Source organism: Melanotaenia boesemani, chromosome 13 (genome assembly GCF_017639745.1).
Source record: "Melanotaenia boesemani isolate fMelBoe1 chromosome 13, fMelBoe1.pri, whole genome shotgun sequence".
Taxonomy (NCBI): Eukaryota; Metazoa; Chordata; class Actinopteri; order Atheriniformes; family Melanotaeniidae; genus Melanotaenia; species Melanotaenia boesemani.
The window spans coordinates 1,467,100-1,493,829 of record NC_055694.1 but is presented as its reverse complement, the minus strand read 5'-3'; the positions used below and the strand labels follow the sequence as shown (position 1 = coordinate 1,493,829).

The window sequence follows — 26,730 nt, the reverse complement described above, 5'->3', positions numbered from 1 at the left end:
ACATCTGAGGAGGAGAAGGGAGATTTGCTGCCTGAGTTGTTACCTGACTCGGCGACCTGCGAAATGTCGACTCCCTGCTCAGCCGCCATGAAGCCCAGAATGGAAAAGACCACAAAACCCGCAAAGAAACTGGTCCCACTGTTGATGAGAGCCAAGACGAAGGCGTCCCTGCAAGAGAGCAGAACCTGAGCACAGATCTGATGCAGAGCTCCCTGAAGGACACAACTGCTTGTAGTTTTGGTTAATCTAGCTGTCATGGTAACGGTACTTGTAGCAGTCGTTGTTGAAGCGGTTGTAGCTCCCCAAAGCGGTCAGTGCTCCGAGGCCAATGGCGTAGGAGAAGAAGATCTGTGTGCCAGCATCTATCCACACCTGCAGGGTCAGAGGTCACAGGTGAGAGGTGAGAGGTGTGGTGTGTTCACACCTGAATCTAAACCCAGTAACAGTCAGGTGAAAACACCCATGAAGCTGAACTGACCTGAGCCTCCTCCAGTTTGGACCAGTCTGGTTTGATGTAGTACATGATGCCATCATACGCGCCAGGCAGAGTGACTCCTCGGACCAGCAGGATGATGAGGACCACGTACGGGAATGTGGCCGTGAAGTAGACGATCTGAAACAAACAGAGTTTATTTCTCAACTAGAATCCTGCAGGGTCCTGGTCCTGAAAGCGTTTCCACTCCGATCTCCACCTACAGCTCAGATGATCTGAGAATTTTTTTTCCTCAGCTACTTTTGACCTTCACATCACAGGAAGTTGGACTGATTCTGTTTTTTCTTTTTTTTATCGTTTCACCATTTAAGTTTCGTGGTTTGGGCGGGACGTTTGTTTATTTATTTATTTGGGAATGTGTTGATCTTTGAAAATGCACAGTTTTAACCCTTAACATCTTAATTTATTTACAATTACATAAAAACAAAATAAATGCAGTAAATAATAATAATACAATAGAATATTCAATAAATTCAAACAATCTATTAGTAAAAGAATACCTAAATAAGAGTAAATAAAGATAAATTAATTAATTAATTAGAAAAAAATAATTATAAAAAAAAAAGAACAAAAGTTTATTTGTCGCAAATTTACAACAAAGAAGGGGTTAAATTAGTTTTATGGCAACTAATTTTCCTCTAAGTTTCCAAATCTAAACATGAAGATTTTCCCCAAATCTCTGTCCATCACCTAAACTCCAGCTGGGGTCTAAATATATTTTCGATTTCCTTAATCTGAAAATAAAATCTCTAATCCACATGCGATTAATCAGAATCAATTATCATCAATTATTTCAATCTAACTTCTACTTTTCACACAGCGACTTTTGTTTGAGGATCTCTTCAGCCGTCTTTCCCCTCGTTTCCACCAGGGGCGCCGCGTTACGAATCGAGTTTTAAACCAACATTCACTTCTTTACAGACAGAGAATCTACTTTAAATCTGTCTACAGCTGAACTCATTGTGTGCCTCACAGGTTCAGACGGTTTTAGTGAATCTGAGTTAATAAATCAAGATGATGATGATGATGATGATGATGATGAGTTTTATCAGAGTTCCTGCTGTTTGTTTGTGAAGCTGAAAACTCTGCGAGGACGATCTGTGAGAATCAGGTAATGAAAACACAGCAGAGGAAACCAGATAGGAAGCTGATCTGAGACCTGCTGAGAATGAATGTGCATGAACACATGCATGCGCACAAACACATATGTGCAGGAACAAAAGGTTTCAGCACCACCGGGAGCTGCAGGTCTCAGATGGAGTTCAGTTTTCAGTCAGATGGTTGACTTTAACTTCAATCCTACACGGTCACTTTAACACACACACACACATATTCCTGTTTCAGTAGCAAGGTGAGGACCGAGCACATCAACCTGCGAAGTAAGACCCACCAGTTCTGCTTCACTAACAAGAAGACCTGTGTTACACTCCGGAAATGGACTGACTCTCTCTCTCTGCTCATCTGTGTGTCTCAGGCTCTCTCGCTCGGCTCAGTTTTCAGCCTCCTGCTGATGACCAACAGCACAACATGTTTCTGTTGGTACTGACAGCCGTGAGAACGCCGCACGGCTGCGCTCAGAATGACACTGTAATCTAGTATCTGAGCAAAACCAGTGATGAAGATCAGACTCTGAAACTCTGCTGTTTCCTGTATTTTAGTAGAAGTTTGACCAGAAATCATCAGTTAACTGCAGCTTAATGTCCACAGTAATAAACCGGTAATCTGTCTACTTCCACCAACATTAAAAATCAAACAGATCAGGAAGACTAAAAATAAACGATTGTTCACGAGTCTGAGTCCAATCTGAAGTCACCATATTTTTTAACCCTTTTTAACCCCAAACAAACAGAATGAAAATCAGCCTCTTCTAAATAAAAACTAAATATCCTAAAATGGTGAACCACATGAAAATTCCAATATTTCAGTCCCAGGAAGCAGGAACTGCTATATATATATATAAAATATTTATTTTCTAATTGATGTAAATACCTTTATGTAAACGTGTGTTTGGGAAGATTGGGGTAGGTGTAAATAAGCTGATGCTTCAACCATTTCGGATATGTTGGGTTTATATATTATTGTTTGTTGTATTTTGTTTTTGTTTTTTTGTTTTTGTCCTGTTTTTGTTTCTTTCCAGTTCACTCTTTTGTGTTACTTGCACATAAAAAAAAAAAATAATAAAAAGCAGAAACAAAGAAACTTAGTTGGCATGTTAATGTTATCTCTTCTTTTTTATTTGGATTTTGGAGTTTTTGTTCCTCACGTCACAGTCTCCACTGTGGTTGCCACGGTAACTGCCACTTTATTTTGGATTGGACATGAACTGAAGCAAAATCACAGAGAAATGTGTTCGAAAAGTTAATGCCGAAGCAGGAATTCTGGAAGTTTATGATTCCAATATCATCATCACTCTGAAGAATCAGCTCATCTGAAGTGATGCAGCTGAGTGTGTGTGAGGCGAGTGAGTTTAAGAATGTGTGTGAAAACTCAGAATAATAACGTAAATTAAATTACTTTATAAAAAAAAATTAATTAAAATTATAATATAACTATATTAATAAAAAATAATATATTAATAATATTTTATTATAATAAAAGGATCATTGGATTATTTTTCTATTTTACTTCATTTTTAAAATAAATTGATGATCTTGCATCTGGTTTCATGTCTTGACCAAGTGAAGAGGTATCCTGCAGTACGGCGGTGGAGGGGGGTGTCACGTCCCACTGCAGTCAAGCTGCCCTCCAATCAGACAGCCAATCACAATCTGCCACCTCACGGGTCCCACTGCCTCCCTCCACCACCCACAGGGTAGTCATAGCAACGCTTAGCCTACCATGTGACCTCAGTGTGTATGAGTCTCATCATCATGATGAAACATGCAGTCATTTGAAGGTTGTAGTTTTAAAGGAACAGTCCCACATGTTCCACTTTGCTGCTGTCTGAGGACATAAACCGTTCAGATGAGTCACATGACCTCCATCTGCAGCAAAAATCACTACTTCACACACATAAGAAAAATCCTCATTCTCTTTAAATAATTCTATAATTAAACATCTATCAATAATTAATAATTTCTCTGTTTTGCATTTGTTTACAGATTTCTATTGTTTCCTCATATTCACACCCAAAGTTTTATTCTGTGACTTCACGCTTAGACTGCAGGTGTACTGGTCATTCCTAGAGGTTCTGAAAGTAGAATGGGAGGCAGAACCTTCAGTTATTAGGGCCCTCTTTGTGGGACTTCAGGAAGCGGAACCAGCTAGGTCAGAAGAACAGATTTGATCCAATCCGTTGGTTTCAGCTTGGTTTAACTAGGAAAGTAGTCCGATGAATAAATTATATAAAGACATTTGTTATAAATTGGACTAATTTGGACAATATAAACAGTTTTAACTGGACTAAACTGGACCATAGTGACTGGACTGTGTCTGTGAAGATGAGATGACTTTGTTGTGAACTGGTTCTGTATAAATAGAGCTGAATTAAATGAAACATGTACATCATGTTTGTTTGGACTGTTGGAGGGGATGGAGTTGGCCACGGACATGATGGACCAGTGGCAGTGATGGAAAGTATGAGGAGTTCTGACTGTACCTTCCCGGTGGATTTGACTCCCTTCCAGACGCAGAAGTAAACCAGAACCCAGACCGCCATCAGACACAACATCAGTTCCCAGTTTATGCGTCCGGCTTCATCCAGACCAGATGAGATGTTCAGCACTTTGTTTCTGTCCACAGAAAAAGAACAAAAGCAGCATCAGAACCGAGCAGGACCCGGAGCGAGCCGAGGCGGCTGGAGCCAGACTTACTCCCAGAACTCGATGATGGGCGAGCGGGCGTCGGCCAGATCGGCGCAGGTCATGTTGCCGCTGCCTACGGTGGCGTTGGCGAAGCTGGCGTTCTTGCAGTCCTGGTGGTGGAAGATCTCGATGCAGCTGACCGTGTTCCACTCGTTGTCGCAGGAGGACCACGGCAGCGTGGAGCTGAAGGACTTGATCAGGTAGTAGAACCCCCAGGCCAGGACCATGATGTAGTAGGTGTTGCAGAAGAAGACAATGACCATGGAGGCGTAACCCAGACCTGCAGAGGAAGGAGAACCGGGATTTAGAGGGGTCATGTAGAGCTTTCAGAACCACATTAAACCCAAATCATCCCGGACATTGAAGCAACAACCATCTCTGGATCATTCGTTTATCCTGACAGAGCAGTTTCAGCTCCGGCTCATTACAATCCCGTCTGGAGTTGGACTGATCCCCTTTACCTGGAAATCCTTCTGGAGGAAGTTGAGGATAAACGAGCAGAAAAAACTCCGGAGCTCGTCTGGAGCGAGTCGGATTATTACACAACCTGACGTAGAAACCCACGACCCCCGCTCTGGTTCAGTAAATAATAAATAAATACATGAATGATACATAAATAAGTATATAAATAAATGAATTAATAAATACATAAAAATAAATAAATATCTAGATAAATAAATTATAAACACATTAACTACTAAAAAAAAGTCAGCAACCTAAAACTTAGAACTCTACGACGTATTCCATCATTAATCTCAGAACCAGTTGGAAACCAGAACCGATCCCAGCTGTTTGGAGCAGAACTATTGGGTGGGGAGTTGCCATGGAAACCAAGTGCTGATTGGTACTGGTTCTGACCCAGAAATAAAGCCTGATTTTGGAGGAAAGTGTAAAGGTTTGAAAATCTGATGTTTAGACCGGCTTTCTACAGGTTTCTGCTGGACTCCCAAATCTGTGTCAGATGGTGAGAGTGCAGCTGGGTCAGACCAAGGCTTGTGTAGCAAACTGACTTCTGGACGAAGCCATAAACACTCAAGTCCTGATAAGCTGAGATGCTTTTGTCACGTCTGCCTGCGAGTGCATGGCGGCACGTAGCACATCACAGATTATTACCTCCAGATAAACATCCACACAGAGCTCAGTGTGCATCCGCAGACTGACTCAAACGCACCTAAACTGCTTACTGGATGGATTTATGATGGTTGCCATGGCAACGCTCAGGCAGGGATGTGACCTTGTTGCTGAATTAAGTCTGATGCAAGGAATTTCCTGGAATCTCCAGTCAAAAGTCTGTTTATGTTTAAATAAGAAATAAAGATACAGTTCTGTGATCACTCACACACACACACACACACACACACACGCACTTCAGGTAGTAACATGGCCACCCTCCACAGGTGCAGTTACACCTGGAAAAGTTTTACTGGTTAAGCATCAAGTCATCTTTTCTAACTTGTTGTCAGCTCATTATTTTTGTAGTTCTGTCCTATAAAATAAAATAAAATAAAATAAAATAAAATAAAATAAAATAAAATAAAATAAAATAAAACATGTAGGGAAAAAATAATAAAATTCAAGCAGAAATATGTAAAGTAAATAAAAGTTTGAAAGCACTTCTTCATTGTTTTCATCTAACATATTTATTTATCTAATAGCCTACATGTAAATATCCACAGAAATAAAAGATAAAAAGCTTTAAATGGTTTATTTAATATTTTACATCCTTTCCTCATTTAATAATTTGTACCAGGCTAAAAATTTCATTAGAACCATCAAGGAAAACCTCCACCTGGGATCTATCAGACAGTAAACTTCCTGCAGGGAACGTGGGCTGTAAGTTGGCGTTCTGCACCTTTAAAGAGCGGCGCGATGTTCCACACATTGATGCTGCCGGCCTTCATGAACTGGCCCAGCGCGATCTCCAGGAAGAAGATGGGAATTCCTCCGACAAACACAATCAGCAGGTACGGGATCAGGAAGACACCTGCCAGAGACAAACATGGAGATGTCACGTTCAGGGACAATCTGACATCTGAAAACAGCCGCTCTGGTAGCGAAGATCATCTGAAGCTCAACCTGATTGTTGTAGAACATCGGCTGAGAATGTTTTTTACAAACATTTCAACCCTTTTACATACATTCTATCACATACAATCCATCACATATAAAAACAGTAAAAATGACTCACTTCACGACATTAATAAGACTGATTCATAAAACACACACTATGCCAAATGGTCCAAAAATGCGGCTTTAACCCTTAACGATGATTTACAGTCATAGAAAAACAAAATAAATACTGCAAAAAAAACAAGAAAAAAGATTTCAATTAAATATGAAATTAATAACAAAATATAAATATAATATAAAATAAATACACAAATAATAAATTATTGACCACAAATAAATTAAAAAAGGAAAAATTTGAAAAAGACATTTCGCAACAGGAAGTTTTTACTTTTTTTAATTTATAGTTTTTGGTTTTCATTTACCAGAACAACCAGCGACGGTGTAGTGGTGGCGTAACAACGGCGAGTGACGGAGTAGTGACTTGAATGACGGCGTAACAACGGCGAGTGACGGAGTAGTGACTTGAATGACGGCGTAACAACGGCGAGTGATGGCGTAGCGACGGCGCATGACGGCGTAACAACAGCGAGTGACGGAGTAGTGACTTGAATGACGGCGTAACAACGGCGAGTGATGGCGTAGCGACTTAAGTGATGGTGTAGCAACAGCGAGTGACGGCGTAGCAACAGCGAGTGACAGCGTAGCGACGGCGAGTGACGGCGTAACGATGGCATAGCGACGAAGTAACAGGTATCTTCAAGTTCACGTTTAATAGTTCTTAAGTTGAAGAGCAGATCCTATACCAGGTCCAGGTCCGTGTCCAGTTCCAGATCCAGGTCCTAGACCAGCTCCAGGTCCAGGTTCATTTCCTGGTCCAGATCCTAGACCAGATCCAGGTCCAGTTTCATGTCTGGGGGGGGGGGGGGTGGATTGGGGTGCCAACAGGACCTGGTATGAATGGAATCAAAGCGGAATGACATTGAGGCTGAGCGGTGAGGGTGGGGGTGGGAGGGTGTTACATAACGCTGGCTGTAATGACACTGAGCTCTTACACAAGGAGACGGCAGCCGTCACCCACGGAGACATTAAAGGAGCAGTTCACCATCTTCCAGATTTAGTCCTTCCTGCATCGACCAGCCTCACATGAGGCCTACTTTACTAAGAAATTGGGCCCAAAAATACACAAAAATAATTCAATCTACATTGTAAATAGTTCTATTACAATAAAACCCACAAACACCACATTCTGTTTAGTAAAAAGGACAAACACAGCGGTTATTTACCTCGGTTTTACACCCAGATAAATATTCTTGTATTATTAAACTTCATTATTAAACTAAATTATGACATCATCTCTGGTTTATGCTCCATCAACATCAGACAAACTGGGAGAAGTTCAGATCCGAGTCCTCCAGGTGAGCCGGTTCAGAGCCGAGCTCTCCGGGTGAACCGGTTCAGATCCAAGCTCTCCAGGTGAACCGGGTCAGATCCGAGTCCTCCAGGTGAACCGGTTCGGATCAGAACTCGTGTAAACAACCACATTTATTTTGTATCTGGTTGCTTGAGGATCACGTTAAAGTGGAACAGCTAGTTAGCAAACCTTAACCAGCGGTTCTTTGACATTAACGGACCATAAAAAAAATAAATAAAAAAAAAATGTGATGGTTTGACTCAGATCATATAAAATATTTGTCCATAACTCTCAGATCACACTGCATGATCTGGGAATTGGCTGATAGGGGAAATTCTTCATCACCATCAGTAGTATGCGTAGCACGGCTGGAGAACCGCAGATTTCCCAGAGACCACCACTCTGGTCTACAAGGAGCTGGCTGACCACCACTTCCTGCTACGCATAACTAATGAGCAGGATGTGATGTCACATGAATAAAAGCGATATATTGAGGCAGCTCAACTCCTCCAGTAAGTGGGTGAGTCTGCAGAGTTACCCCAAGACAAGGACGGGACATGAAGTCCTCACTGTCCTGGACTGTCTTTACAGAGTCCACATTCACAGAAACAAATAAACAAGGCCAGGTATGAGAGCTCAATGAGGTTACATCAGAAACAGCTCAGGTGAACTCAGCTGGCATCACCTGTGACGTAAGCACTGGTTAGCGTTAGCCTGGCGTAGCTTAGCACAGGCCAACTGCTGGTGAGTCATGGGAAGTGGGGGAGGGGCGTTCATGGCAGCAGCTCAACAAAAATCCTTCTCACACACAGACTCTGAGATAAGTGGTGTAATGCTGTTAGCTCGTCAAAAACCCAGTGTGATGGGATTACAGAGCTCTGCGAACTCATCACAGGCAGATTCAGAAACATTCCTCGTGTCTTCTGACGACCTCATGGCTACTCTGCACGGATCATGTCCGACACATGGCACTTTGAATGCTGACTGGTGTCTGTGGTAAGCTGTAAAACTGTGGTATGCTGGACGCAGGAGACAGACGGACAGTTTCGTCTGTACCCTGCGTCGGCTACGTGCGTACTTTGGTCCATTTATAGGGAAGTTAGATGATCTACATAAGTTTTCCAGCATTTCTGTCCCTTCCAGGAGGTTTACAATCCAGCCACTAAATGTAGTTTTATTCAGAGACTCTATCTGGTAAATCCACAATGATCCATGATAACAGCATTATTTATCACATTTCACCATAAAAACATGACCATCACTACTATGTTGCTAAGAGACCTCTATTTAGACCTGGACATGATGATGAAGCCACTTCCTGTCAGACTTTCCACCAATCAGAGAGCTTAGATTGACGGTAACGTCCAATCAGGAGCAGCCAAAGATCAACCAGTGAGCAGAAAGTTCTATGTGTGTGTGAAAATAAGAAAAATAATGCTCCTCTATGGCTGGAATAAAGCCAAGAAGACGTTTCTGATGCACGGTGGCGCCACAAAGCAGCTGAGCTGGAGTTGGTTTAGTGAGGATAGCAGGTAAATAGTAGCAGGAATAACTGGAAATGAGGAAAAAGTGGAAACATGGAAATAGTTTCTGTTGTGTGTTTGTTTCAATAACAATATTTTTTCTCCTGAAAGCCAAGACTTGAGAGAACGATGAGATGAGAAAAGGTTTGGTCACTGTTGGTCTGTGTGTTATTTCTACAAAGTTCTGTTAGTAATAAATTCTGCTTTCTTCTTCTGGTCGACCTTTATGCTGCTACATCTATTCATACATTCATTTTACATCATTTTACCTCCCAGTCTGACAGCTGCTACACACTGGTTTATACTGGGATTAAAAGCTGCTACAGACTGGTTTATACTGGGATTAAAAGCTGCTACAGACTGGTTTATACTGGGATTAAAAGCTGTTACAGACTGGTTTATACTGGGATTACAAGCTGCTACAGACTGGTTTATACTGGGATTAAAAGCTGTTACAGACTGGTTTATACTGGGATTAAAAGCTGCTACAGACTGGTTTATACTGGGATTAAAAGCTGCTACAGACTGGTTTATACTGGGATTAAAAGCTGCTACACACTGGTTTATACTGGGATTAAAAGCTGCTACAGGCTGGTTTATACTGGGATTAAAAGCTGCTACACACTGGTTTATACTGGGATTAAAAGCTGCTACAGACTGGTTTATACTGGGATTAAAAGCTGCTACAGACTGGTTTATACTGGGATTAAAAGCTGCTACACACTGGTTTATACTGGGATTAAAAGCTGCTACAGACTGGTTTATACTGGGATTAAAAGCTGCTACACACTGGTTTATACTGGGATTAAAAGCTGCTACAGACTGGTTTATACTGGGATTAAAAGCTGCTACACACTGGTTTATACTGGGATTAAAAGCTGCTACAGACTGGTTTATACTGGGATTAAAAGCTGCTACAGACTGGTTTATACTGGGATTAAAAGCTGTTACAGACTGGTTTATACTGGGATTAAAAGCTGTTACACACTGGTTTACACTGGGATTAAAAACTGCTACAGACTGGTTTATACTGGGATTAAAAGCTGCTACAGGCTGGTTTATACTGGGATTAAAAGCTGTTACACACTGGTTTATACTGGGATTAAATGCTGCTACAGACTGGTTTATACTGGGATTAAAAGCTGCTACACACTGGTTTATACTGGGATTAAAAGCTGCTACAGACTGGTTTATACTGGGATTAAAAGCTGCTACAGACTGGTTTATACTGGGATTAAAAGCTGTTACAGACTGGTTTATACTGGGATTAAAAGCTGCTACAGACTGGTTTATACTGGGATTTACACTGGGATTAAAAGCTGCTACAGACTGGTTTATACTGGGATTAAAAGCTGCTACAGACTGGTTTATACTGGGATTAAAAGCTGCTACAGACTGGTTTATACTGGGATTAAAAGCTGCTACACACTGGTTTATACTGGGATTAAAAGCTGCTACAGACTGGTTTATACTGGGATTAAAAGCTGCTGCAGACTGGTTTATACTGGGATTAAAAGCTGCTACAGACTGGTTTATACTGGGATTTACACTGGGATTAAAAGCTGCTACAGACTGGTTTATACTGGGATTAAAAGCTGTTACACACTGGTTTATACTGGGATTAAATGCTGCTACAGACTGGTTTATACTGGGATTAAAAGCTGCTACAGACTGGTTTATACTGGGATTAAAAACTGCTACACACTGGTTTATACTGGGATTAAAAGCTGTTACAGACTGGTTTATACTGGGATTAAAAGCTGTTACACACTGGTTTATACTGGGATTAAAAGCTTGCTACAGACTGGTTTATACTGGGATTAAAAGCTGCTACACACTGGTTTATACTGGGATTAAAAGCTGCTACACACTGGTTTATACTGGGATTAAAAGCTGCTACACACTGGTTTATACTGGGATTAAAAGCTGCTACAGACTGGTTTATACTGGGATTAAAAGCTGCTACAGACTGGTTTATACTGGGATTAAAAGCTGTTACAGACTGGTTTATACTGGGATTAAAAGCTGTTACACACTGGTTTATACTGGGATTAAAAGCTTGCTACAGACTGGTTTATACTGGGATTTACACTGGGATTAAAAACTGCTACAGACTGGTTTATACTGGGATTAAAAGCTGCTACAGACTGGTTTATACTGGGATTAAATGCTGCTACAGACTGGTTTATACTGGGATTAAAAGCTGCTACACACTGGTTTATACTGGGATTAAAAGCTGCTACACACTGGTTTATACTGGGATTAAAAGCTGCTACAGACTGGTTTATACTGGGATTAAAAGCTGCTACACACTGGTTTATACTGGGATTAAAAGCTGCTACAGACTGGTTTATACTGGGATTAAAAGCTGTTACACACTGGTTTATACTGGGATTAAATGCTGCTACAGACTGGTTTATACTGGGATTAAAAGCTGCTACACACTGGTTTATACTGGGATTAAAAGCTGTTACAGACTGGTTTATACTGGGATTAAAAGCTGCTACACACTGGTTTATACTGGGATTAAAAGCTGCTACAGACTGGTTTATACTGGGATTAAAAGCTGCTACACACTGGTTTATACTGGGATTAAAAGCTGCTACAGACTGGTTTATACTGGGATTAAAAGCTGCTACAGACTGGTTTATACTGGGATTAAAAGCTGCTACAGACTGGTTTATACTGGGATTTACACTGGGATTAAAAGCTGCTACAGACTGGTTTATACTGGGATTAAAAGCTGCTACAGACTGGTTTATACTGGGATTAAAAGCTGCTACAGACTGGTTTATACTGGGATTAAAAGCTGCTACACACTGGTTTATACTGGGATTAAAAGCTGCTACAGACTGGTTTATACTGGGATTAAAAGCTGCTACAGACTGGTTTATACTGGGATTTACACTGGGATTAAAAGCTGCTACAGACTGGTTTATACTGGGATTAAAAGCTGTTACACACTGGTTTATACTGGGATTAAATGCTGCTACAGACTGGTTTATACTGGGATTAAAAGCTGCTACAGACTGGTTTATACTGGGATTAAAAACTGCTACACACTGGTTTATACTGGGATTAAAAGCTGCTACATATTTCAAACGTTATCTAAAGCTTTTAATAAAGACATTGAACCTAGTGCTGAAATGGCAATTTTTGGTGTCCCAGGGGAGGGTGCACCGTTGACAACTAGACTTAAAAATGTTCTTGCCTTTTCAACCCTCCTTGCTCGTAGAAGGATCCTCTTGGAGTGGAAATCTGTACAACCACCCAAAACAACATCTTGGATGAAAGACCTTATGCTATATCTTAAGTTGGAGAAGATAAAATTTTGTATTAGAGGGTCGACTCAAAAATTCTATGAAACATGGAACCCCTTACTGTCCTACATTAACAGACATGATGTCCTCCCGCTGAACTAAGATAAGAAAATGAAGGCACCGATAATTATAAGCTGATGACCCAAATCTCCATGATCATCCACCTGCACGACTTTGGTACACAGGTACTTATTTCTTTTATTTCATTTTTTTTTTTACTTATTATTATTATTACTATTTTATTTCATTTTATTTATTTACTTATTTATTTCTTCTGTTTAAATTAAGTGTATATACTGTATGGTTGAATCTGTTTGTACGCACTATATTGGCATATTGGCTTTCGGGGTTGTCTTTTTTTTTTTTTTTTTTTTTTTTTTTTTCTCTCAAAATGTGCCAACTTTCATTTGATGTACGCATCTATGTTCTGGATGTCTTTGATTGATACGGCAGCACAGGGGTGGGGCTTGTTCTGGATGTAAAAAAAAAAAAAAAAAAACTGTTGTGGAATAATTGAGATACATGTACATTTATCTGCAAATAAAATATGTTAAATAAAAACAGACATGGCAGAAATGAGAACCATGAAAAAAAAAAAAAAAAAACCTGCTACAGACTGGTTTATACTGGGATTAAAAGCTGCTACAGACTGGTTTATACTGGGATTAAAAGCTGCTACAGACTGGTTTATACTGGGATTAAAAGCTGCTACACACTGGTTTATACTGGGATTAAAAGCTGTTACAGACTGGTTTATACTGGGATTAAAAGCTGCTACAGACTGGTTTATACTGGGATTAAAAGCTGCTACACACTGGTTTATACTGGGATTAAAAGCTGCTACACACTGGTTTATACTGGGATTAAAAGCTGTTACACACTGGTTTATACTGGGATTAAAAGCTGCTACAGACTGGTTTATACTGGGATTAAAAACTGCTACAGACTGGTTTATACTGGGATTAAAAGCTGCTACACACTGGTTTATACTGGGATTAAAAGCTGTTACAGACTGGTTTATACTGGGATTAAAAGCTGCTACAGACTGGTTTATACTGGGATTAAAAGCTGCTACAGACTGGTTTATACTGGGATTAAAAGCTGTTACAGACTGGTTTATACTGGGATTAAAAGCTGCTACAGACTGGTTTATACTGGGATTAAAAGCTGCTACAGACTGGTTTATACTGGGATTAAAAGTTGTTACAGACTGGTTTATACTGGGATTAAAAGCTGTTACAGACTGGTTTATACTGGGATTAAAAGATGCTACAGACTGGTTTATACTGGGATTAAAAGCTGTTACAGACTGGTTTATACTGGGATTAAAAGCTGCTACAGACTGGTTTATACTGGGATTAAAAGCTGCTACAGACTGGTTTATACTGGGATTAAAAGCTGTTACAGACTGGTTTATACTGGGATTAAAAGCTGTTACAGACTGGTTTATACTGGGATTAAAAGATGCTACAGACTGGTTTATACTGGGATTAAAAGCTGTTACAGACTGGTTTATACTGGGATTAAAAGCTGCTACAGACTGGTTTATACTGGGATTAAAAGCTGCTACAGATTGGTTTATACTGGGATTTAAAGCTGCTACAGACTGGTTTATACTGGGATTAAAAGCTGCTACAGACTGGTTTATACTGGGATTAAAAGCTGCTACAGACTGGTTTATACTGGGATTAAAAGCTGCTACACACTGGTTTATAATGGGATTAAAAGCTGTTACAGACTGGTTTATACTGGGATTAAAAGCTGTTACACACTGGTTTATACTGGGATTAAAAGCTTGCTACAGACTGGTTTATACTGGGATTAAAAGCTGCTACAGACTGGTTTATACTGGGATTAAAAGCTGCTACAGACTGGTTTATACTGGGATTAAAAGCTGTTACACACTGGTTTATACTGGGATTAAATGCTGCTACAGACTGGTTTATACTGGGATTAAAAGCTGCTACACACTGGTTTATACTGGGATTAAAAGCTGCTACACACTGGTTTATACTGGGATTAAAAGCTGCTACACACTGGTTTTTACTGGGATTAAAAGCTGCTACAGACTGGTTTATACTGGGATTAAAAGCTGCTACAGACTGGTTTATACTGGGATTAAAAGCTGCTACAGACTGGTTTATACTGGGATTAAAAGCTGTTACACACTGGTTTATACTGGGATTAAATGCTGCTACAGACTGGTTTATACTGGGATTAAAAGCTGCTACACACTGGTTTATACTGGGATTAAAAGCTGCTACAGACTGGTTTATACTGGGATTAAATGCTGCTACAGACTGGTTTATACTGGGATTAAAAGCTGCTACACACTGGTTTATACTGGGATTAAAAGCTGCTACAGACTGGTTTATACTGGGATTAAAAGCTGCTACAGACTGGTTTATACTGGGATTAAAACCTGTTACAGACTGGTTTATACTGGGATTAAAAGCTGTTACAGACTGGTTTATACTGGGATTAAAAGCTGCTACACACTGGTTTATACTGGGATTAAAAGTTGTTACAGACTGGTTTATACTGGGATTAAAAGCTGTTACAGACTGGTTTATACTGGGATTAAAAGATGCTACAGACTGGTTTATACTGGGATTAAAAGCTGTTACAGACTGGTTTATACTGGGATTAAAAGCTGCTACAGACTGGTTTATACTGGGATTAAAAGCTGCTACAGACTGGTTTATACTGGGATTAAAAGCTGCTACAGACTGGTTTATAATGGGATTAAAAGCTGTTACAGACTTGTTTATACTGGGATTAAAAGCTTGCTACAGACTGGTTTATACTGGGATTTACACTGGGATTAAAAGCTGCTACAGACTGGTTTATACTGGGATTAAAAGCTGTTACAGACTGGTTTATACTGGGATTAAAAGCTGCTACAGACTGGTTTATACTGGGATTAAAAGCTGTTACAGACTGGTTTATACTGGGATTAAAAGCTGCTACAGACTGGTTTATACTGGGATTAAAAGCTGCTACAGACTGGTTTATACTGGGATTAAAAGCTGCTACAGACTGGTTTATAATGGGATTAAAAGCTGTTACAGACTTGTTTATACTGGGATTAAAAGCTTGCTACAGACTGGTTTATACTGGGATTTACACTGGGATTAAAAGCTGCTACAGACTGGTTTATACTGGGATTAAAAGCTGTTACAGACTGGTTTATACTGGGATTAAAAGCTGCTACAGACTGGTTTATACTGGGATTAAAAACTGTTACAGACTGGTTTATACTGGGATTAAAGCTGCTACAGACTGGTTTATACTGGGATTAAAAGCTGTTACAGACTGGTTTATACTGGGATTAAAAGCTGCTACAGACTGGTTTATACTGGGATTAAAAGCTGTTACAGAGTGGTTTATACTGGGATTAAAAGCTGTTACACACTGGTTTATACTGGGATTAAAAACTGTTACAGACTGGTTTATACTGGGATTAAAGCTGCTACAGACTGGTTTATACTGGGATTAAAAGCTGTTACAGACTGGTTTATACTGGGATTAAAAGCTGCTACAGACTGGTTTATACTGGGATTAAAAGCTGTTACAGAGTGGTTTATACTGGGATTAAAAGCTGTTACACACTGGTTTATACTGGGATTAAAAGCTGCTACAGACTGGTTTATACTGTGATTTACACTGGGATTAAAAGCTGCTACAGACTGGTTTATACTGGGATTAAAAGCTGCTGCAGACTGGTTTATACTGGGATTAAAAGCTGTTACAGACTGGTTTATACTGGGATTAAAAGCTGCTACACACTGGTTTGTACTGGGATTAAAAGCTGTTACAGACTGGTTTATACTGGGATTAAAAGCTGCTACAGACTGGTTTATACTGGGATTAAAAGCTGCTACAGACTGGTTTATACTGGGATTAAAACCTGTTACAGACTGGTTTATACTGGGATTAAAAGCTGCTACAGACTGGTTTATACTGGGATTAAAAGCTGTTACACACTGGTTTATACTGGGATTAAAAGCTGCTACAGACTGGTTTATACTGGGATTAAAAGCTGCTACAGACTGGTTTATACTGGGATTAAAAGCTGTTACAGACTGGTTTATACTGGGATTAAAAGCTGCTACAGACTGGTTTATACTGGGATTAAAAGCTGCTACACACTGGTTTATACTGGGATTAAAAGTTGTTACAGACTGGTTTATACTGGGATTAAAAGCTGTTACAGACTGGTTTATACTGGGATTAAAAGATGCTACAGACTGGTTTATACTGGGATTAAAAGCTGTTACAGACTGGTTTATACTGGGATTAAAAGCTGCTACAGACTGGTTTATACTGGGATTAAAAGCTGCTACAGACTGGTTTATACTGGGATTAAAAGCTGCTACAGACTGGTTTATACTGGGATTAAAAGCTGCTACAGACTGGTTTATAATGGGATTAAAAGCTGTTACAGACTGGTTTATACTGGGATTAAAAGCTGTTACACACTGGTTTATACTGGGATTAAAAGCTTGCTACAGACTGGTTTATACTGGGATTTACACTGGGATTAAAAGCTGCTACAGACTGGTTTATACTGGGATTAAAAGCTGTTACAGACTGGTTTATACTGGGATTAAAAGCTGCTACAGACTGGTTTATACTGGGATTAAAAGCTGTTACAGACTGGTTTATACTGGGATTAAAAGCTGTTACACACTGGTTTATACTGGGATTAAAAGCTGCTGCAGACTGGTTTATACTGGGATTAAAAGCTGCTGCAGACTGGTTCATACTGGGATTAAAAGCTGCTGCAGACTGGTGTATACTGGGATTAAAAGCTGCTGCAGACTGGTTTATACTGGGATTAAAAGCTGCTGCAGACTGGTTTATAGTGAACTGGTTTAGATTAAACAGTAAGAACTGGTTTGGAGTTTTAAGGGTTAATGTGGAGGGTGATTACAGTCTAACAGCAGATATTTTATACGTGTACGTGGTAATTTCTCAGCCCTAACCCGTGATGTGAATGTTCAGGTGGATATTGCAGATCGGTGTATCCTGGTTGGCCGAGGAACAGGAAGCTCCACCTTACACAAACAGCATGTGATGATGATGATGAAGCTGCTCTGTCATCAGCCTGCTGGTACTTAGCCCACTGACTTACCCGGATTAGCCGGCTTAGCTCGCTAACTGTAGCGCTGCAGATTAGCCGCGACTGCGTTCCTGCTTCAGCGCCAGCCGACCACGTGTCAGACATGTTGGCCCACACCAGGCGCAGGGCGGAGCTCCACCTGCCTCCAGGTCAGGAGCCGCTTCTGCTACAAACCGTCATTTCCAGTCGTTTACACTGGGCTTCATCTAAACCTGAACCTGTCCTCCCTCCTGCTACTGGACCACAATCTAATACACATTTCTACATAGAACTGCAGCTCAGACGGTGGTTGTTGTTTCAAGAGTTTTATTTATCTGGAAACATTTACAGCCGAGAACTATCATTCACTCACACGAGGTGGCAACTAGTTAGACTCTTCTGAGGACTAGTTATAATCAATTATACGTAAACTGACCAGTGGAGGATGAATGAAACGGAGCGACCAAATAGAACTCCAGTTTTTTGTTTCTGTCCACACGTCTCATTAAATCCTGATTATTCATGTTTAATTGATTAGACAGAGACAGAACGAACCAAAGACCAACAACTACTAACCAATAAACCCAATCCTGTCGTCATGAGTTAAAGAGGCAGGTTTAAATTGATGTTAAACTCATCCTAGTCCAGGTTCTGGTCTCCAGCTGGACCGAACCAGTGAAATAATAAAATAACAGCATAATAACCTATAAATGATGTTTTAGTACAAAAGTGAAGGCAACAGTAGTACCAGTGGTCATCGGAGCTCTGGGGGCCGTGTCACCCACCCTGGAGAAGAGGCTCCACCAGATACCTGGAGAACCATCAGACACCTCCATCTAGAAGAGAGCAGTCCTAGGAACAGCTAAGATACTGGAGGACCCTCAAGCTCCCAGGGCTCTGGTGGAGGACCCAGGCTGGAGATGAACATCCATCCAGAATACCCAGGAGAGATGGAGGGTGGGTGAGGAGAGAGTTTTATATATATATGGCCTTAAAGCTCAGCTGGTTCACTGGCGGCCCGTGAAGGCTCTGCAGAGGCCCTGTGGCTTCTGTTAAAGGTTGCCATGGAGTCATGGGGAACTTCCAGCAACGGGGATGAAGTTCACTCCGGTTTGTGCTCTGATCTGTAATTAGCTCACCTACCTTTGATCTCCTGCCAGCTGACTCAGGATCAGCCAGGACGCCGTCCATCATGCTGGATCCAACCAGCTTTAATTAAAGTCCACACGCGGGTCAGGTGCAGCTGGAACAGATCAATCATTAACGGACCAATACGAATGTTCTCATCAGAGCAGCTAGGTGTGATGGAAACCTTCGCCTGAGACTGGTTAAAGTTCACCAGCTGACTCCTTCCTCCTTCCAGACCATGCAGACAAAACCTTCAGCTTTTTAGGCCAAATTTCATACAAAAAAAAAGTTGATTAAAGTTGAACAAAGTTGCAGGACGTGCATGAGGAGCTGCATTCGTTACTACAGTAACAACCATACAACACACACATAACACACTGAAGTCACATGACATTTATGCCAATGCTGATGCTTCCTGTGGCCCACATGGCTGAGCTAAACATGACTCAGCACCGGGGTCAACGAACTTCCGCTCAGCCCCCTCCTGCATCATCGTCGTCACCATGCGTGTGCGTATGTTGATGACATCCTGTTCGCCCTCTCCCTGCTCAGCCGGTGGCATCCTGCCGGTTTGTGTGTGTCTCGAAGTGCTGAAGGTTTCTGACGCTGAAATTCGATGGCCGCGGTGCTGAGTCATGTTTAGCTCGCATTTTAATATGTTTTACGGATTTTATGTCCTTGCTGATTTTCTGATTGATATTTTTAAACTGTTTTTGTTTTTGTGCAACTGCACTCCAATAAAGTTTTATTTTATCTCTTACCATCATCATCCTCATCAGTCTGTGTCTTTTGGGTTTTTTATGTTTGTTTGTCAGACAGAAAAAGGACAACCTGACTGATCAATGCAGATTATTGATCACTGAATTTAAGTCAGGGAACAACTCTTCATCACAAACACCGTCGATCCGAAGAAGAAAACAGGAAAACTTTCTTCCTCCTGGAAAATCTTTCATCTGTTTCTGCTGCTGCGCTGATCGAGCAGATCAATCTGATCGAGTCTGATCTGAGGTGATCTGGAGTGAGCTGGACTCTCGTTGGGTGGCTCAGATGCTCGTCTCCATGGTAACGAAGCTTCAGACAGAGTCGGTGTCAACAGGCAGCAACGTGTTCAGTTTTATGACTCTGTGTGTTGATTGGCTGCCAAGTGTGACATCATCATCCCTCTCACCATGTGGAGCAGAGATTAACCAGAGTGGCCGGTAATCTTTTAATCCTGTCCACCACAGACCTCGCTGCGCCTCATCTTACCTCCTCCTTCGCTTCCTACTTTCCTTTCCTCGTTTCCTTTCACTGTTTCTTTCTTTCATCTCCTCCTTTCTCCTTTATTTGTATCATCTCCTTGTTTCCTCTCTCCTTGTTTCTTCTCTCCTAATGTCCTCTTTTCACTTCCTCTGTCGGCATTCCTTCTCTCCTTATTTCCTGTCTCCTTGTTGTCATGGTAATAAAACTTTAATCTGAGAATTCAACCAATAACCAATAAATCCAAGAAACTCTGAGGGTCCTTGAGGACAGTGGTGCTGGAAGATATTTCAAGGTTCCTGGAAGAAGTCCTGGCATTCCTGAAAATGTTCCTGACATTAACAGGAACGTTCCACTGAAAACCTCTCAAGGTTTTCCAAACCTCCCGAAAGTGCTTCCAGGTCTCCTTCCCAGTGATGCCTGGAACCTCCTCAAGGAAAACCTGGAACATTTTCTTAGACACGTGACAGCCCTCAAGGATCAACGGAAGCTTCATCAGACACATCTGGAATATTTAATTGACCTTAAAAAAGAAAAACCTGATAAAGTGCCTGGATTTCTTTCATTCCTCACACTAAAATAATTGAAAGTTTTTGAAGTTAAAACAGGAAGAGACGAGTAGAAAGCAGAGGAGAGGTCACAAAGACACATCTGAAGGACAGAAGTGATTATAAAATTTATTATCAGTTACGTGACGTCCTTGGAAGGACAGCAGCAGATATAAACCTGGAACTCTGCAGGATAGTAAATCACAGACTCGCATTTACTACAGGACAGAACGTACAGAAACAAGGCAGAAGGAAGGAAGGAAGGAAGGAAGGAAGAGGTGTTTAAGGAAATAAGACAAAAGGTTGGATCAAATATTCCCTTTTTCTCTGGAAACTTGAACGCTGAATGAAATGATTCTAAATTCCAAGGAAAGAAGCTTCAATTTTTCCTGCCTCCAATAGGAAGGAAAAAGAAAATTCTGTCCCATAATTCCATATCCATCCATCCATCTCTCCATCTCTCCATCCATCCATCCATCCATCTCTCCATCTCTCCATCTCTCAATCCATCCATCCATCCATCTCTCCATCTCTCCATCCATCCATCCATCCATCCATCCATCTCTCCATCCATCCATCCATCCATCCATCCATCCATCCATCTCTCCATCTCTCCATCCATCCATCCATCCATCCATCCATCCATCTCTCCATCTCTCCATCCATCCATCCATCTCTCCATCTCTCCATCCATCCATCCATCCATCCATCCATCCATCCATCTCTCCATCTCTCCATCCATCCATCCATCCATCTCTCCATCTCTCTATCCATCCATCCATCCATCCATCTCTCCATCTCTCCATCCATCCATCCATCCATCCATCCATCCATCCATCTCTCCATCTCTCCATCCATCTCTCCATCCATCCATCCATCCATCCATCCATCCATCCATCCATCCATCTCTCCATCCATCTCTCCATCCATCCATCCATCCATCCATCCATCCATCCATCTCTCCATCTCTCCATCCATCCATCCATCCATCCATCCATCTCTCCATCTCTCCATCCATCCATCCATCCATCCATCCATCCATCTCTCCATCTCTTCATCCATCCATCCATCTCTCCATCCATCCATCCATCCATCCATCTCTCCATCTCTCCATCCATCCATCCATCCATCCATCCATCCATCCATCTCTCCATCCATCCATCCATCCATCCATCTCTCCATCCATCCATCCAATAACATAATAAAACACCTTAACAATAAAAATCTTAATAAATAAAAAATCTGTTTTCAGAAAGAGGGATAATTTAAGAGGGGAACTGAATTTAATAACGCAGCGTGTCATGATGACTTGTATGTTTTATTATCAGAGGTTACATGATGGAAAAGTTTAAGAGATAAATGAAAGAAAGATAAAAACTGAAATAATAGATTTTCTTTCTGCTGCTTTTCAGATGTGAGAAGATGGAAAAACTTGATTATTTTCATCTGATTTCACCAAATAAACATGAAAGCAGGACCATCTAAACCACAGCGATGATCCACCATCTTTACTCAAACTCCGTTCTCTGAGGGAAATATTCTGGTAGAAACCATCATCTCCAGACCTCCAGACCTCTCAGACCTCTCAGACCTCTAGACCTCTAGACCTCTCAGACCTCCAGACCTCTAGACCTCCAGACCTCTCAGACCTCCAGACCTCACAGACCTCTCAGGCCTCCAAACCTCCAGACCTCCAGACCTCTAGACCTCCAAACCTCTAGACCTCTCAGACCTCTAGACCTCTCAGGCCTCCAAACCTCCAGACCTCCAGACCTCTAGACCTCCAAACCTCTAGACCTCTCAGACCTCTAGACCTCTCAGGCCTCCAAACCTCCAGACCTCCAGACCTCTAGACCTCCAAACCTCTAGACCTCTCAGACCTCCAGACCTCTAAGACCTCCAAACCTCCAGACCTCTCAGACCTCCAGACCTCTCAGACCTCTAGACCTCAAGACCTCTCAGACCTCTACACCGACTGAAGGGGAGGAGGACGGAGGAAACAACTGGAACGTTTGATGAATCGGGTGTGAAACAGACGACCTTTAGGAAATCCTCCTGGGATGTGAGAACTGAACCTTTTCGGTTGCATTTGTGATTTAAGTCTGTCGTCTTCCTCCTCCTCTTCCTCCTCCTCTTCCTCTCTGTGAACACCGGGACCTTTCCATCCGTGAGAACAAGACCTTTTCAGGACCTTTCAGCATCTCGTTTGTCTCTTGGCTGTTGAGGTGATAAACCTCCTCATCTTCCTCCTCCTCATCTTCCTCCTCCCTCTTACTGTAATTACGTTATTTAATGATTGAAATGATTAAATGTCATTTTTATTTAACTCAGTGTTTAAAGAGATTTTCTCTGAGTTTTATCTTTTCATTTCATTTGAAATAGTTTTTCTATTTAAAACGATCACGTAACGTCCGCCCGCTGACCTGGTGACATTACCGAGGAAGAGAGGAAAAGAAAGAGAGAAGGAACACAAGCGAAGAAGAGAGAAGAAGATATAATCATTTTAAATAAGGATTATCTTAAATATCTCAGTAAATGTTGGTCTGAGGCGACATCTAGTGGCTCGAACTGTGAACTGCATCAAAGGAAAGAGAGAAACTAAACACGGTGATTTATAACCTTCCTGATCCGACCAGCTGAAACTGCTGCAGGATCACATTCTGAGACGAGTCAGGATCCTAAAACTCGATGAACTCCACACACACACACACACACACACACACACACAGCCTGCATGTAAATATAGTAAAACACATCAGCTGTAGGAAATAGTATCTTCTACCCTTTTCATGCCGTGCACGTGGTGCTAGAGCCCCTCTGCATGCACTCTCTCTCTCTCACACACACACACACACACACACACACACACACACTCACACTCACACTCACACAGAGAGAATGTGAGTGAAGTCGATCAGCTGAACCTGCTGCTGTCACTCTGATCAATAACACAAATCACTTCCAACACGAGACACGTCAGTCTTTGTAACCCCGCCCCCACGAGGCCACGCCCCTCCCAACCAACACACCCGTAGATGCAGCAGGTCGGATTGTCAGGATCATTTAGATCAGGGGTGTCAAACATACGGTACGGGGGCCAAAACTGGCCCACCAGAAGGTCCAATCTGGTCCCCAAGATGATTTTAGTAAAAATAAAAATGACATAAAATAACTGAAATATTTTAATAAAAGTAAATATAATAAAAATCAAGTGAAATTCTGGATTTTTCTGCCAGTCTGGAAATCGGAATAAAGATGTATTTGAGGTGAAAAATTGTTCAGGTCATAACATTTCCTGAAAGGAGAGTTCAGGGAACATATGGATCGTGTTCTTCTTTGTACTAAAACTCGTCCGGTCCAGTTGGAGACCAGATTGTTCTGAATGTGGAACCTGGACTGGGAACCTGAGCTGTTTTACGTCTAAACCAGAAAGGGGCGGGCTTAACTCTCTGGCCCCGCCGCCTCCAGGTGTATCGTGTGCGTTGAGCCTCACCTCCACCGTTCTTGTAGCACAGGTAAGGAAACCTCCAGACGTTCCCAAGCCCGACGGCGAAGCCCACGCAGGACATGATGAAGTCCATCTGCCGGGTCCACGTCTCACGCTCCTGGTATCCTGGCCCCGCTCCGTTGATCACGCCCACCATCTTGTCCTGTCCAGCACCGCCACCGCCTGCCACGCCGCCACCGGACACGGACGTCAGTGGGACGAGGCCGCCGTTGGCGGCTGCTGGCGGGAAAGGGCCGCCTCCTTTAGACAGGAGGAGGGGGTTCTTCCTGGTCTCCTCCAGGAGAACCAGAGAGCAGGAGGAGGCGGGTAGAGCCTGCTTCTCCATCACTCCCAGTACAGGAACCAGTCAGGAAGAATTACAACTTTCAGTCTCTTCTCTGGATTTTTACTTCTGTTGCTCCAATTTCAGGTCCAGTTGGAGCCAGTTAACCAGTTAGAAACCAGTCAGGAACCAGTAGGAGCAGTCAGTCCAAGTTTCCTGGTTCTTGTTATAACCTGCAAATTTTAGTCAAGTTGTTCCGTTTTCCCCTAAGCTGCCAGTCAGAAACCAGTCAGGAAACAGTCAGAAACCAGTCAGGAACCAGTCAGAAACCAGTCAGGAAACAGTCAGAAACCAGTCAGGAACCAGTCAGGAAACAGTCAGAAACCAGTCAGGAACCAGTCAGGAAAGTCAGAAACCAGTCAGGAACCAGTCAGAAACCAGTCAGAAACCAGCCAGAAACCAGTCAGGAAACAGTCAGAAACCAGTCAGGAAACAGTCAGGAAACAGTCAGAAACCAGTCAGGAACCAGTCAGGAAACAGTCAGAAACCAGTCAGGAAACAGTCAGAAACCAGTCAGGAACCAGTCAGAAACCAGTCAGGAAACAGTCAGAAACCAGTCAGGAACCAGTCAGGAAACAGTCAGAAACCAGTCAGGAACCAGTCAGAAACCAGTCAGAAACCAGCCAGAAACCAGTCAGGAAACAGTCAGAAACCAGTCAGGAAACAGTCAGAAACCAGTCAGGAACCAGTCAGAAACCAGTCAGGAACCAGTCAGGAACCAGTCAGAAACCAGTCAGGAACCAGTCAGGAACCAGTCAGAAACCAGTCAGGAACCAGTCATGAACCAGTCAGGAACCAGTCATGAACCAGTCAGGAACCAGTCAGGAACCAGCCAGAAACCAGTCATGAACCAGTCAGGAACCAGTCAGGAACCAGTCATGAACCAGTCAGAAACCAGCCAGAAACCAGTCAGGAACCAGTCATGAACCAGTCAGGAACCAGTCATGAACCAGACAGGAACCAGTCAGGAACCAGTCTCTTTGAACTGTGCAGCTTTCAGTCTTTTATTGAGCCTCGAACAGGCAGTGAGGTCAGAACCGGTCCAGTTCAGATCCTCCTCTCAGATCCAGATTTTTATAAATTCTTTTTTTTTTTTTAGTCAAATTTAAGGAAAAAATAATAATAATAAAAAAAATGGAACAAATTCAGAACCTAAAATAATCCGGGACGTTTCTTTCTGGAATGAGGGGCAAAGGTGAAATAAAAGAAACAGAAAAGGAGGAAACACCGACTGTCCGGCAGCGACCTTCAAAAACAATCCACGAAACACTTGAATGTGAGTCTGAAGAATCGCATGTGGACCTGAGAGTCACGGAGGAGACGGCGGCCTGCTGGAAGACGGAGAGGACACGAGCCCGGTTATTCCTCCGTGATCTGAAACACCGACAGAAAAGCGCTTCAGTCCCGGCGGCGCGCGGCGCGCAGGAGCAGCAGACGCTGGAGGGATCGCTCGAGCTCCATCAGCGGGGGGAGATGCGGTGGCGAGCCGCGGAGAGGCGCCCTGAGCCGGTCACTGCGCTGTCAGACGTCCCGCTTCAGACGGCGTTTCTGGACCTGCTCCGTCCGTCTGCCTGCAGGCGCGCGCACCAGCAGCCGCTTTAAGGGGGGAGGCTGATGGTCGTGACGTCACAGACACGACCCGCCCTCTCTGACTTCACACCCCCTCCCTCATCATTGTGACATCTCCAACGTCACGCGCGCGCCCGCTGCGCATGAATGAATCCCCGCAGTGACCGGTTCATTCACAAACACCGGCTCCGCTTCCTCGTGACGTCACCGCGTGGTCAGCAGGGAGCGCGCGCCGTGTCTCCTGATGGGGTCCTGCAGGAGGAGCGAGGGGGACCAGGACCAGGAAAAACCCTGCAAACTCTGAAACAGCATCTCAGGTTCCTGCTGGACCTGGACTCTGGTTTTAAGAGGAACCGGATCCTCCAGTCTGGAGGTCCAAACGAGTCAGAAGATCTGCAGCAGCTGGGTCAGAAAGTCACATTTCCTTTTTTAATGATTCAAGCAGCACCTGCACACTTCCAGAAAGTCATCATGTTTCTGTTCTGGACTCAGAAACCAGACCACAATCTGGTTTAGGTTTTTCTTGCAGCTTCAGAGAGGACAGGACCTCCACACTGGAAGTTTTCTTCTTCGTGGGGCAGCAACACGCACTTGCGTCCAGAACCCCACGAAGAAGTTCTTCTACTGGCAGTAAGACGTGAAGAAAGAACATAAAAGTATTTTAATTATCAAGTGTTATCGTCTCTAATATG

General features: G+C 42.5%; 1 protein-coding gene across 1 annotated transcript in view; it reads right to left on the bottom strand.

The window, feature by feature from the left end:
- slc6a8 (solute carrier family 6 member 8) overlaps positions 1-24,676 on the bottom strand; it is a 40,843-nt gene extending 16,167 nt beyond the window's left edge. Inside the window, exons 1-7 of the mRNA XM_042003935.1 lie at positions 24,133-24,676; positions 6,149-6,280; positions 4,306-4,576; positions 4,092-4,224; positions 479-613; positions 269-372; positions 44-168 (exon numbers count right to left, since the gene is read on the bottom strand). Of these exons, the coding sequence (XP_041859869.1) occupies positions 44-168; positions 269-372; positions 479-613; positions 4,092-4,224; positions 4,306-4,576; positions 6,149-6,280; positions 24,133-24,472 (1,240 nt within the window). The 5' untranslated portion in view covers positions 24,473-24,676. The remainder of the gene's footprint in view (positions 1-43; positions 169-268; positions 373-478; positions 614-4,091; positions 4,225-4,305; positions 4,577-6,148; positions 6,281-24,132) is intronic.
- Between the last annotated feature and the right edge of the window lie 2,054 nt (positions 24,677-26,730).